The following is a 15,571-nucleotide window of genomic DNA, read 5'->3' as shown; positions in this document are numbered from 1 at the left end:
CCCGGGCTGTGGTGGTGGTCCCGCGGCAGGAGCCAGGGCTCTGCGGGGTGTGTGGAGGATGCTCTGACGGGCACGGCGCTGGCCCTGATGCTAAGCTAAGCTAGCTGCTCGTCACCACCAGTGAAGAGCCACTAACGTGTTGAGTGTGTGTGTCGTGGTGAGTTCAGGGACCTTCTCATACTGCGGTGTGATATCTGCACAGGGAACTAGTCACAATAAACTGACTCATAGTTTACATTCAGGGAAACTCATTTTATACATATATATATATATGTATATATAATTGTATATATTGTATATAAATATATGTAGATATATGTATGATATTCCTTTATATAATTGTATATATATATATATATTGTGTACATATATATGATGTCTATTGTGTATGTATATATATATGTATATATAATTGGATATATTGTGTATATATATTGTGTGTATATATATATTTATTGTGTATATATATATAATTGTATATCTTGTGTATATATATATATTTTGTATATATATATAATTGTGTATATAAAATTTATAAATATGTATATATATATAATTGACTATATTGTGTATATTTAAATATATTGTGTATACATATATATATTTATATATGTGTATATGTACTGTATATATATTTGTATATGTACATAAAGGGTACACAGCCTGTGCAGAGAGAGAAAGGTTAATTACTTGATTAATTAAAATACATAGTTTTTACTAGAGGATCAATACTTTACACAACTTTTTATTTCCCTGTACCCTCATAATAATATTAATAATAATAAATACTTCTCAGTGTGTGTTAGTATTTAAAAGAAGTACAATCTCTCAAATACTGTGTACAGTTTGCAGTTTTTTAGATATTTACGTTTGACGTTACTTTGTACTTTTACTCCGCTACCATTCAAAGGTTAATGTTGTACTTGTTAAATATTTGACAGCTTTAGTCACCTTTACAAAGTCATATTGTTAAAATAAAATATAAATCTATATAATAATGATGCATTATTACAGGTGACCACACAATAAATACTTACATTAAATAACACTACTACAGTATGATAGCGAAGAACACTATAATGTCTCAATAATACTTTTGGTAATTTTTGTTTATTTTTATAATTAGATGTAACTGTAGGTGGTTGTGGTCAGGCTTACAAAACATGTTTTTTATTTATTATATTTGTATTAATTGTATTATTTCATTATTATTTTATTGTTTATAATATATATAGATATATTCTTCATATTTATATGCACCAATCACCAAGCCAAATTTCTAATTTTATTTCTAATTCTATTATTTCTAATATAATTACATATTTGTTTTTTATTTCAGCCGTTCTTTATTTAATTAAGTTATTATTATTTTCTACCTCAATATATTTTTTTGATATTGAGACGATCACAGAAAATATTCACTCAATGAAAGTTTTGATAAATAATAAATGAAATAAAGTTCCTCAAAGTTCACTTTATGTCAATCAGCCGTGTGTGTGTGTGTGTGTGTGTGTGTGTGTGTGTGTGTGTGTGTGTGTGTGTGTGTGTGTGTGTGTGTGTGTGTGTGTGTGTGTGTGTGTGTGTGTGTGTGTGTGTGTGTGTGTGTGTGTGTGTGTGTGTGTGTGTGTGTGAAAATAAGTTTCAAGGTTATCTGGTGGGCTATTCTGTCCTCTCTGGCATCTCACACACACACGCACACTCTCTCTGTCTGTCTGTCCTGGGTTTGTCAGCTCTAATAATAGTGTGGGTCGGGTTCTGGTGGTGGGCTGTAGGAGGAGGCGCAGGAGGAGGAGCTCAGTGCTCCTCCGTCTCTTGCCTCTCTCTCTTCAATGCGTTCTCTTCTTCATCGTTGGATTAATTCTTCCTCCATTGATTTCATTCATTTATTTTTTATTCTTTTTCTTTCTTCGAGTTTTCTTTAAAGAAGCTTTAAATAATCTCTCGGTCTTCTTGAGTTACTTTTACATCTCTAATAAATAGACGCTGTCGAGTAACTGCTCTGGTGGTCCAGCCCCCCCCCCCCCCCCCCCCCCGTCGGTCCTGGTCTGGTTCTTGAGGGTCCCGCTGAGGCCTCAGGGGGTCCATGCAGCGCTACCGGCACTACGGCACCTCCCCGCCCCCCCCGCCTCCCGTAGAGGAGATCCATGCGGAGGAGCAGCAGCAGGAGGAGGAAGAGGTGTACACTGAGGAGGAGGTATATGAGGAGGAGGCGGAGCCGCTGATTAGGGAGGAGGCGGAGCCTGTGGTCCAGGTGACAGGTAGGCCTGGTGCACGACTGATGTTTGACCTGGTTTGGTTTGGTTCTTATCTGACCTGGTTTGACTCGGTTAGGAGTTAAAGAGGAGGAGGTAGAGGAGGAGCAGGAGGAGGTGCAGCACGCCCAGAAGACAGGTAGGAAAGGTCTGTGTGCATGGTCTGGTTTGGTCTGGTCTGGTCTGGTCTGGTCTGGCTTGGTCTGGTCTGGTCTGGCTTGGTCTGGTCTGGCTTGGTTTGGCTTGGATAGTCTGGTCTGGTTTAAAGGATATATGTCTGAGTGTGTGTGTGTGTGTGTGTGTGTGTATCTCGACCCCTTGACCTCTCGCTCTAGTCCGGGTCGGCCCGTCCTCGCTGCTCATGTTGTCTTTGATCGTTGTGTCAATAAAGTTTAGACTGACAAAAACATCCCAAAACGCTGAACCTCCAGGTGAGTTACAGCCTGTACACACACGACCTCCCCTGACCTTTGACCTCACACCAGGAGCTCAGGTTAGAGGCTAAGAGGAGTCTTCTCTGGGTCAACGCTGAGACGTGATTGGCTCAGCTGCCCCGTGGACACGCCCACACGCCTGAACCTCTTTACATCCTCAGAGGGGAAGACGACGGCAGAAGGCAAGGCCGGGAAGAGGACGGAGAGAGAAGGAGGAGCAGGAGGAGCAGGAGGAGATGCACCTGGAGGAGGAGGAGATGCACCTGGAGGAGGAGCCAAGTACTCCATGCTCACCTGGTTCGTGGTCCTGGCTCTGCTGGGGGTCTGGAGCTCCGTGGCCGTGGTCTACTTCGACATCGTGGACTACGACAGCGTCCTGGGTGAGTAACACACACACACACACACAAACTCACAGTCATACACACACACAGACACACACACATAGACACACACACAAACTCACAGTCATACACACACACACACACAGACACACACACAAACTCACAGTCATACACACACACACACACAAACTCAGTCATACACACACACACACACAGACACACACACAAACTCACAGTCATACACACACACACACACAAACTCAGTCATACACACACACACACACACAGACACACACACAAACTCACAGTCATACACACACAGACACACACACACAGACACACACACAAACTCACAGTCATACACACACACACAGACACACACACACACACAGACACACACAAACTCACAGTCATACACACATACAGACACACACACAAACTCACAGTCATACACACACACACACAGACACACACACAAACTCACAGTCATACACACACAGACACACACACACAGACACACACACAAACTCACAGTCATACACACACACACACATAGACACACACACAAACTCACAGTCATACACACACAGACACACACAGACACACACACAAACTCACAGTCATACACACACAGACACACAGACACACACAAACTCAGTCATACACACACAGACACACACACAGACACACACACAAACTCACAGTCATACACACACAGACACACAGACACACACACAAACTCAGTCATACACACACACAGACACACACACAAACTCACAGTCACACACAGACACACACACACAAACTCAGTCATACACACACACACACACACACAGACACACACACAAACTCACAGTCATACACACACACACAGACACACACACACACACAGACACACACAAACTCACAGTCATACACACATACAGACACACACACAAACTCAGTCATACACACACAGACACACACACTCACACACAGACACACACAAACTCACAGTCATACACACACACAGACACACACACAAACTCACAGTCATACACACACATGTACACCCCCAAACTCAGTCATACACACACAGACACACACACACACACACACACAACGTGTCAGCTGACATGTTTCTCTGATGCTTCATGAGTTAACGTGTTTCACGTGTGTGTCGCTGGTTAACGTGTCTCCATGGTAACTGCTGCTCTGCACTAACCCCGCCTTCTTCTTCTTCTGCTCTGAGGTGATCGTGTGATCTTTACTCTGTTTCTTCTCTCTGCATGCAGCCAGAGCGAAGGAGTTCCATATGAACTTTACTGAAGTTTTACAAGGTAAAAGATTTTAAACTGAACTCTCACCAAGAATGTTGTTTAAACATGAAAAGGGTTGAGAGAAAGATACTGAGGAGTCATGCAGGGGAACCAGGAACCAGAACCATCACGACCACTTTAGACCACAGGGGGCAGAACCAACACTACCACTTTAGTCCACAGGGGGCAGAACCAACACTACCACTTTAGTCCACAGGGGGCAGAACCAACACTACCACTTTAGTCCACAGGGGGCACCAGAACCAACACTACCACTTTAGTCCACAGGGGGCAGAACCAACACTACCACTTTAGTCCACAGGGGGCAGAACCAACACTACCACTTTAGTCCACAGGGGGCAGAACCAACACTACCACTTTAGTCCACAGGGGGCACCAGAACCAACACTACCACTTTAGTCCACAGGGGCAGAACCAACACTACCACCTTAGTCCACAGGGGCAGAACCAACACTACCACTTTAGTCCACAGGGGCAGCAGAACCAACACTACCACTTTAGTCCACAGGGGGCACTAGAACCAACACTACCACTTTAGTCCACAGGGGGCAGCAGAACCAACACCACCACTTTAGTCCACAGGGGGCAGAACCAACACTACCACTTTAGACCACAGGGGGCAGAACCAACACTACCACTTTAGTCCACAGGGGGCATCAGAACCAACACGACCACTTTAGTCCACAGGGGGCATCAGAACCAACACGACCACTTTAGTCCACAGTGTCATCAGAACCAACACTACCACTTTAGTCCACAGGGGACACCAGAACCAACACTACCACTTTAGTCCACAGGGGGCATCAGAACCAACACTACCACTTTAGTCCACAGTGTCATCAGAACCAACACTACCACTTTAGTCCACAGGGGACACCAGAACCAACACTACCACTTTAGTCCACAGGGGGCATCAGAACCAACACTACCACTTTAGTCCACAGTGTCATCAGAACCAACACTACCACTTTAGTCCACAGGGGGCACTAGAACCAACACTACCACTTTAGCCCACAGTGTCATCAGAACCAACACTACCACTTTAGTCCACAGGGGACACCAGAACCAACACTACCACTTTAGTCCACAGGGGACATCAGAACCAACACTACCACTTTAGTCCACAGTGTCATCAGAACCAACACTACCACTTTAGTCCACAGGGGACACCAGAACCAACATTACCACTTTAGTCCACAGGGGACATCAGAACCAACACTACCACTTTAGTCCACAGGGGGCAGCAGAACCAACACTACCACGTTAGTCCACAGGGGGCATCAGAACCAACACTACCACTTTAGTCCACAGTGTCATCAGAACCAACACTACCACTTTAGTCCACAGGGGACACCAGAACCAACACTACCACTTTAGTCCACAGGGGGCATCAGAACCAACACTACCACTTTAGTCCACAGTGTCATCAGAACCAACACTACCACTTTAGTCCACAGGGGACACCAGAACCAACACTACCACTTTAGTCCACAGGGGACACCAGAACCAACACTACCACTTTAGTCCACAGTGTCATCAGAACCAACACTACCACTTTAGTCCACAGGGGGCATCAGAACCAACACTACCACTTTAGTCCACAGGGGGAACCAGAACCAACACTACCACTTTAGTCCACAGGGGGCACGAGAACCAACACTACCACTTTAGTCCACAGGGGACACCAGAACCAACACTACCACTTTAGTCCACAGGGGGCACCAGAACCAACACTACCACTTTAGTCCACAGGGGGCAGCAGAACCAACACTACCACTTTAGTCCACAGGGGGCAGCAGAACCAATACTACCACTTTAGTCCACAGGGGGCAGCAGAACCAACACTACCACTTTAGTCCACAGGGGACACCAGAACCATCACTACCACTTTAGTCCACAGGGGGAACCATAACCAACACTGCCACTTTAGTCCACAGGGGGCAGCAGAACCAACACTACCACTTTAGTCCACAGGGGACACCAGAACCAACACTACCACTTTAGTCCACAGGGGGCAGCAGAACCAACACTACCACTTTAGTCCACAGGGGGCACCAGAACCAACACTACCACTTTAGTCCACAGGGGGCACCAGAACCAACACTACCACTTTAGTCCACAGGGGACACCAGAACCAACACTACCACTTTAGTCCACAGGGGACACCAGAACCAACACTACCACTTTAGTCCACAGGGGGCACCATAACCAACACTACCACTTTAGTCCACAGGGGGCATCAGAACCAACACTACCACTTTAGTCCACAGGGGGCAGAACCAACACTACCACTTTAGTCCACAAGGGGCATCAGAACCAACACTACCACTTTAGTCCACAGGGACACCAGAACCAACACTACCACTTTAGTCCACAGGGGGCATCAGAACCAACACTACCACTTTAGTCCACAGGGGACACCAGAACCAACACTACCACTTTAGTCCACAAGGGGCACTAGAACCAACACTACCACTTTAGTCAACAGGGGACACCAGAACCAACACTACCACTTTAGTCCACAGGGGCACAGAACCAACACTACCACTTTAGTCCACAGGGGCACCAGAACCAACACTACCACTTTAGTCCACAGGGGCAGCAGAACCAACACTACCACTTTAGTCCACAGGGGCACAGAACCAACACTACCACTTTGTCCACAGGGGCACAGAACCAACACTACCACTTTAGTCCACAGGGGCCAGAACCAACACTACCACTTTGGTCCACAGGGGCACAGAACCAACACTACCACTTTAGTCCACAGGGGCAGCAGAACCAACACTACCACTTTAGTCCACAGGGGCACCAGAACCAACACTACCACTTTAGTCCACAGGGCACCAGAACCAACACTACCACTTTGGTCCACAGGGGCACCAGAACCAACACTACCACTTTAGTCCACAGGGGCACAGAACCAACACTACCACTTTAGTCCACAGGGGCACCAGAACCAACACTACCACTTTGGTCCACAGGGGCACCAGAACCAACACTACCACTTTAGTCCACAGGGGCACAGAACCAACACTACCACTTTAGTCCACAGGGGCACAGAACCAACACTACCACTTTAGTCCACAGGGGCACCAGAACCAACACTACCACTTTAGTCCACAGGGGCACCAGAACCAACACTACCACTTTAGTCCACAGGGGCACCAGAACCAACACTACCACTTTAGTCCACAGGGGCACCAGAACCAACACTACCACTTTAGTCCACAGGGGCACCAGAACCAACACTACCACTTTAGTCCACAGGGGCACCAGAACCAACACTACCACTTTAGTCCACAGGGGCAGCAGAACCAACACTACCACTTTAGTCCACAGGGGCCCAGAACCAACACTACCACTTTAGTCCACAGGGGCACAGAACCAACACTACCACTTTAGTCCACAGGGGCACAGAACCAACACTACCACTTTAGTCCACAGGGGCACCAGAACCAACACTACCACTTTAGTCCACAGGGGCACAGAACCAACACTACCACTTTAGTCCACAGGGGCACAGAACCAACACTACCACTTTCACAGGGAGAACCAACACTACCACTTTAGTCCACAGGGGCACCAGAACCAACACTACCACTTTGGTCCACAGGGGCACCAGAACCAACACTACCACTTTAGTCCACAGGGGCACAGAACCAACACTACCACTTTAGTCCACAGGGGCACCAGAACCAACACTACCACTTTAGTCCACAGGGGCAGCAGAACCAACACTACCACTTTAGTCCACAGGGGCACCAGAACCAACACTACCACTTTAGTCCACAGGGGCAGCAGAACCAACACTACCACTTTAGTCCACAGGGGCAGCAGAACCAACACTACCACTTTGTCCACAGGGGCACTAGAACCAACACTACCACTTTAGTCCACAGGGGCACCAGAACCAACACTACCACTTTAGTCCACAGGGGCACCAGAACCAACACTACCACTTTAGTCCACAGGGGCACAGAACCAACACTACCACTTTAGTCCACAGGGGCAGCAGAACCAACACTACCACTTTAGTCCACAGGGGCACCAGAACCAACACTACCACTTTAGTCCACAGGGGCACAGAACCAACACTACCACTTTAGTCCACAGGGGCACCAGAACCAACACTACCACTTTAGTCCACAGGGGCACAGAACCAACACTACCACTTTAGTCCACAGGGGCACCAGAACCAACACTACCACTTTAGTCCACAGGGGCACCAGAACCAACACTACCACTTTAGTCCACAGGGGCAGCAGAACCAACACTACCACTTTAGTCCACAGGGGCACAGAACCAACACTACCACTTTAGTCCACAGGGGCACCAGAACCAACACTACCACTTTAGTCCACAGGGGCACAGAACCAACACTACCACTTTAGTCCACAGGGGCACCAGAACCAACACTACCACTTTAGAACCAACACTACCACTTTAGTCCACAGGGGCACCAGAACCAACACTACCACTTTAGTCCACAGGGGCACAGAACCAACACTACCACTTTAGTCCACAGGGGCACTAGAACCAACACTACCACTTAGTCCACAGGGGCACAGAACCAACACTACCACTTTAGTCCACAGGGGCACTAGAACCAACACTACCACTTTAGTCACAGGGGCACTAGAACCAACACTACCACTTTGGTCCACAGGGGAACCAACACTACCACTTTAGTCCACAGGGGCAGAACCAACACTACCACTTTAGTCCACAGGGGCCAGAACCAACACTACCACTTTAGTCCACAGGGGGCACCAGAACCATCACTACCACGTTAGTCCACAGGGGGCAGCAGAACCAACACTACCACTTTAGTCCACAGGGGGCACTAGAACCAACACTACCACGTTAGTCCACAGGGGGCACCAGAACCATCACTACCACGTTAGTCCACAGGGGGCAGCAGAACCAACACTACCACTTTAGTCCACAGGGGGCAGCAGAACCAACACTACCACTTTAGTCCACAGGGGGCATCAGAACCAACACTACCAATTTAGTCCACAGGGGGCATCAGAACCAACACTACCACTTTAGTCCACAGGGGACACCAGAACCAACACTACCACTTTAGTCCACAGGGGGCACCAGAACCAACACTCCCACTTTAGTCCACAGGGGGCACCAGAACCAACACTACCACTTTAGTCCACAGGGGGCAACAGAACCATCACTACCACTTTAGTCCACAGGGGGCAGCAGAACCATCACTACCACTTTAGTCCACAGGGGGCACTAGAACCAACACTACCACTTTAGTCCACAGGGGGCAGCAGAACCAACACTACCACTTTAGTCCACAGGGGGCATCAGAACCAACACTACCACTTTAGTCCACAGGGGCAGCAGAACCATCACTACCACTTTAGTCCACAGGGGGCACTAGAACCAACACTACCACTTTAGTCAACAGGGGGCATCAGAACCAACACTACCACTTTAGTCCACAGGGGACACCAGAACCATCACTACCACTTTAGTCCACAGGGGGCATCAGAACCAACACTACCACTTTAGTCCACAGGGGGCAGCAGAACCAACACTACCACTTTAGTCCACAGGGGGCACTAGAACCAACACTACCACTTTAGTCCACAGGGGGCACTAGAACCAACACTACCACTTTAGTCCACAGGGGGCAGCAGAACCAACACTACCACTTTAGTCCACAGGGGGCACTAGAACCAACACTACCACTTTAGTCAACAGGGGACACCAGAACCAACACTACCACTTTAGTCCACAGGGGGCAGCAGAACCAACACTACCACTTTAGTCCACAGGGGGCACCAGAACCAACACTACCACTTTAGTCCACAGGGGACACCAGAACCAACACTACCACTTTAGTCCACAGGGGGCACTAGAACCAACACTACCACTTTAGTCAACAGGGGACACCACAACCAACACTACCACTTTAGTCCACAGGGGGCAGCAGAACCAACACTACCACTTTAGTCCACAGGGGGCACCAGAACCATCACTACCACGTTAGTCCACAGGGGGCACTAGAACCAACACTACCACTTTAGTCCACAGGGGGCACCAGAACCATCACTACCACGTTAGTCCACAGGGGGCACTAGAACCAACACTACCACTTTAGTCCACAGGGGGCATCAGAACCACTACTAACCCTATATTTATACATATATATAAATAAATGTATTTATTTATAGATATAAAGATAAGTGGTAGTGTTGGTAAATATATTGCTATATCTAAATATATGTATATTTATGTGTGTGTGTATATATATATATATTGATTGATTGGCAGCATCTGTTTCACACTGAAGTTATTTTACGAGCTCTGCTCTCTCTCTTCGCGTCCTGTGAAGCTTCAGAGGTGCATGCAAAGTGTTGGTTTAAAAACAAATGAAAAGAGAGAGAGCGAGAGAGAGAGATATTTAAATAACACACATGTGACTGCAGTCCTGTTCCGTGAGGTAAGATAGAGAAACTGATCTGTGGGTTCTGTAGTGGACCTGAAGTCGGCCTGGAGTCCTTGAAGAGGTCCCAGAGAACCGCTTCACTTCATCCTCTTCACTGTTTACTCGTTGAGGTTCATCTGGCGGTCTCTGTATTACATCATGTATTATTCATCTCTCGTGACTCTAAGAACACGCAGACTTTGAGTTGGGGTTTGAATGCTTAAGGGACGAACATAAGGGACTGGCCCTTTAAGAACAGCCTTCAGACTGCACCTGTCCTTAGACCCCTATGAACCCGTGTGAGAGCTCTTCCTCCTCCACCACATCCTTCCTCTTCCTCCTTCTCGTCTGCTATTAATACGCAGCGCTCTGTTCTCAGTGAAGCTTCAGGTGGAATGAATCTCCTCTCTTATTATGATGCATGTGAAGTTACAGGTGGGATATAACACCGCATTCTATTGTCTTTTTATTATATTGATATTTAAAAGATTATTTTCAACGTTTTTTCAAACCAATAATATAAATACTAGTGTTATGTTATTGATTGTTGAGCTTAAGTGAACATAAAATAATTAATTACATTTCCTAGATGTAACAAAGCCGCGGCGTCATGAGGTCATTTAGGAATTTAATATGTTTTACTTGTTTCATGAGCTTGTGTCACTCTTCCTCCTCCTCCTCCTCCTCCTCAGGTAAACTGACGGCCTACGACGCCGATGGAGACGGAGACTTTGACGTGGAAGACGCTAAAGTTCTGCTCGGCAAGTCCGCTTTTTATTTCTCTTTTGTGTTTTTAAACAGAAACTCTTGTTGTTGTTGTTGTTCTTCTTCTTCTGTGGTGTCATGTGACGTGTTGAACGTTTGAAGACGATGTTTGTGACGCTGCGTCTTTAAAGCCGATCAGAAATGGTGGAAAGAAATAGTATTATTATATTAGTCGAGACCAGACAACACTCTATTCATGTTTGTGTGTAGATGTGTGTGTGTAGATGTGTAGATGTTTGTGTGTAGATGTGTGTGTGTAGATGTGTAGATGTTTGTGTGTAGATGTGTGTGTGTAGATGTGTAGATGTTTGTGTAGATGTGTGTGTGTAGATGTGTATGTGTAGATGTGTGTGTGTAGATGTGTAGATGTTTGTGTGTAGATATAAGTGTGTAGATGTGTAGATGTTTGTGTGTAGATGTTTGTGTGTAGATGTTTGAACCGTGTGGAACAAACAATAAGCGCAGCTGTATTTACGTCTTTATGCAGTTATAAGTGTTGCTGGAGCAGCTACGACGTTAGCATAGCCGAGCAGCAATGTTAGCATAGCAGCAATGTTAGCATAGTTGAGCTACAATGTTAGCATTGCAGAGATGTTAGCATAGCATAGCAGTGATGTTATCGTAGCCAAACTACAACGTTAGGGTAGAATAGTAGCGATGTTAGCATAGCATGACAGCGATGTTATCGTAGAATAGCAGCGATGTCAGCGTAGCCGAGCTAAACATTAGTGTAAAATAGCAGTGATATTAGCATAGCATAGCAGCGATGTTAGTGTAGCCTAGCTACAATGTTATTATAGCAGCAATGTTAGCGTAGCTGAGCTACAACATTATCGTAGCATAGCAGAGATGTTAGCGTAGCATAGCAGTGATCACTCCAGACTTCAGAAAACATTTCATCGTTTATTTACTCGTCTGAGAAGAAAAACTAACAAATGAATTCTGACTTTTTACTAATCGGCTTCATTATGAATTGTTTCTGTTTTAATCCGTTTAAATAAATCACAGCAGAATTTATTATTTCACGTGAATAAACCAGCCGACGTGCGTCAGTTGACTTATTAAATATAAATACAGGTTAATAATAATAAATATAAATACAGGTTAATAATAATAAATATAAATACAGGCTAATAATAATAAATATAAATACAGGTTAATAATAATAAATACAAATACAGGTTAATAATAATAAATATAAATACAGGTTAATAATAATAAACTAGGAGTTCATCATCCTGCAAGTGAAGAGTCATATTCCTGTAAACCAATTAAAATCAATCAGGAAGAGGAACCTTTAAAAGTGAAGTGAAGAAGAACTGGAACCAAGATGGCCGCCTCTAATTCAGAGCAGGAAGTCTGACGAGACAGACAGGAAGTTGTTGTTGTTTACTTGGTTCTTAACTCTCTTCCTCTTTCCCGCTTCGCCATCCTTTATTTTATTTGGTCGCTCTCTATTCCTTTGCTCCTCCTTCCTTCCTTCTCTCTCACACTATCCTCCTTCCTTCACTCTCACAATATCCTACCTCCTTCCTTTCTTCCTTCTCTCTTTCACACTATCCTCCCTCCTTCCTTCTTTCCTTCCTTCCTTCTCTCTCACACTATCCTCCTTCCTTCATTCACTCTCACAATATCCTACCTCCTTCCTTCCTTCCTTCTCTCTAACACTATCCTCCCTCCTTCCTTCCTTCCTTCTCTCTCACACTATCCTCCCTCCTTCCTTCTTTCCTTCCTTCCTTCTCTCTCACACTATCCTCCTTCCTTCCTTCCTTCACTCTCACAATATCCTACTTCCTTCCTTTCTTCCTTCTCTCTTTCACACTATCCTCCCTCCTTCTTTCCTTCCTTCCTTCTCTCTCACACTATCCTCCTTCCTTCATTCACTCTCACAATATCCTACCTCCTTCCTTCCTTCCTTCTCTCTAACACTATTCTCCCTCCTTCCTTCCTTCTCTCTCACACTATCCTCCCTCCTTCCTTCTTTCCTTCCTTCCTTCTCTCTCAAACTATCCTCCTTCCTTCCTTCACTCTCACAATATCCTACCTCCTTCCTTTCTTCCTTCTCTCTTTCACACTATCCTCCCTCCTTCCTTCTTTCCTTCCTTCCTTCTCTCTCACACTATCCTCCTTCCTTCATTCACTCTCACAATATCCTACCTCCTTCCTTCCTTCCTTCTCTCTAACACTATCCTCCCTCCTTCCTTCCTTCCTTCTCTCTAACACTATCCTCCCGCCTTCCTTCCTTCTCTCTCACACTATCCTCCCTCCTTCCTTCTTTCCTTCCTTCCTTCTCTCTCACACTATCCTCCTTCCTTCCTTCCTTCACTCTCACAATATCCTACCTCCTTCCTTCCTTCCTTCTCTCTCTCACACCATCCTCCTTCCATCCTTCTCTCTCTCTCACTATCCTTCCTTCCTTCTTTCCTTCTCTCTCACACTATCTTCCTTCCTTCCTTCTCTCTCTCTCACTATCCTTCCTTCTTTCCTTCTCTCTCTCTCACACTATCTTCCTTCCCTCTCACCCTTGGTTCTTCTCCCCCTTTTTCATCTCCACCTCTGCTCCCATCCGGTTTGCGTTTCCTCCTCCTCCCTCCTTTTATCCCTCCTCCCTTTATCCCTTCCTCCTCCTCCCTCTCTTTATCCCTCCCCCTTCCTTTCTCTCTCTCTCTCGTCAGGCTTGACCAAAGATGGCGGCGGTAGTGCGAACGCCGAGTCTCTCGAGGAGGTTCTTAATATTTTAGCGGCGGAGGGCTCTGATTGGATCTATGGCTTCGTCACCTTCCTTTATGACGTAGTGTCCTCGCCCGTAGAGAGGGAGGAGGAGGAGCAGCAGGAGCAGGAGCAGGAGGAGGAGGAGCAGGAGCAGGAGGTCAAAGGGGTCCCACTGGACCTCCAGAACCAGTAGACGGACAGGAAGCAGAGCCGCTAGCACGGCTCCCTGGTCCACTACGACCATGAGGACCCGACCGGGACCCGCCCAGACCAGGAGGAGGGAGGACCCGGGTCCCTCTGGTGGTCCAACATGGCTGACTGGGCCTCTTTTAACAGGAAGTGGACAGAAACGATGTGGAGCCCGAGTTCTGAGTCAAGAATGGCGTTAATTTATATTATTTATTAAATAACCTGATGACACATCGTGCTGTTTGTGTACATGTTGCCCAATTATTACGATAATTAAAAACATCGTTAATGTTGAGCCCCTAAAAGCCTCCTAGGAATGAAGATTTAGGGAGGAAGGAAGACTTTAGTCACCTTCTCACAGGTGTGTCATCACTCACTGCCGGTCAAGAGTTTGGGGTCACCCAGACGATGATGTGTTTTACATGAAAACTCCTTAATTCATCAAATCAATATCAAATCAATATCAAATCTAGTCAATAAATAATGTTTATAGTAAATATTAATGTAGTTCTTCTTGTGGCCCAAAGGAAGTCCAGTTTTATAGCTTCTCTCAGCAGCATAACTGTTTTCAGCTGCGCTCGCATAAAAAGGGTTTAAAGGGTTTTCTACCCCTCCGCTAGTCTTCTAAGGCGATAACACAATGTACCATTAGAACCCTGGAGATGGGCCTCTACACCTCTGTAGAGCGTTAGGGTTAACCCTAACTTTAACCCTCTACACCTCTGTAGAGCGTTAGGGTTAACCCTAACTTTAACCCTCTACACCTCTGTAGAGCGTTAGGGTTAACCCTAACTTTAACCCTCTACACCTCTGTAGAGCGTAAGGATTAACCCTAACTTTAACCCTCTACACCTCTGTAGAGCGTTAGGGTTAACCCTAACTTTAACCCTCTACACACATGTAGAGCGTTAGGGTTAACCCTAACTTTAACCCTCTATACACCTCTGTAGAGCGTTAGGGTTAACCCTAACTTTAACCCTCTACACCTCTGTAGAGCGTAAGGGTTAACCCTAACTTTAACCCTCTACACCTCTGTAGAGCGTTAGGGTTAACCCTAACTTTAACCCTCTATACACCTCTGTAGAGCGTTAGGGTTAACCCTAAC

At 46.1% G+C, this 15,571-nt stretch overlaps 1 protein-coding gene across 1 annotated transcript in view; it reads left to right on the top strand.

Annotated features, from left to right (window-relative positions):
• Positions 1 to 1,793: 1,793 nt before the first annotated feature.
• LOC130206609 (aspartyl/asparaginyl beta-hydroxylase-like) overlaps positions 1,794 to 15,571 on the top strand; it is a 50,122-nt gene continuing 36,344 nt past the window's right edge. The window contains exons 1-5 of the mRNA XM_056434654.1: positions 1,794 to 2,258; positions 2,332 to 2,391; positions 2,848 to 3,066; positions 4,302 to 4,346; positions 11,493 to 11,561. Coding sequence (XP_056290629.1) covers positions 2,084 to 2,258; positions 2,332 to 2,391; positions 2,848 to 3,066; positions 4,302 to 4,346; positions 11,493 to 11,561 — 568 coding nt within the window. The 5' untranslated portion in view covers positions 1,794 to 2,083. The remainder of the gene's footprint in view (positions 2,259 to 2,331; positions 2,392 to 2,847; positions 3,067 to 4,301; positions 4,347 to 11,492; positions 11,562 to 15,571) is intronic.

The sequence above is a fragment of the Pseudoliparis swirei genome, chromosome 16 (assembly GCF_029220125.1).
Source record: "Pseudoliparis swirei isolate HS2019 ecotype Mariana Trench chromosome 16, NWPU_hadal_v1, whole genome shotgun sequence".
Taxonomy (NCBI): domain Eukaryota; kingdom Metazoa; phylum Chordata; class Actinopteri; order Perciformes; family Liparidae; genus Pseudoliparis; species Pseudoliparis swirei.
This window is presented reverse-complemented; position numbering and strand designations above follow the sequence as displayed.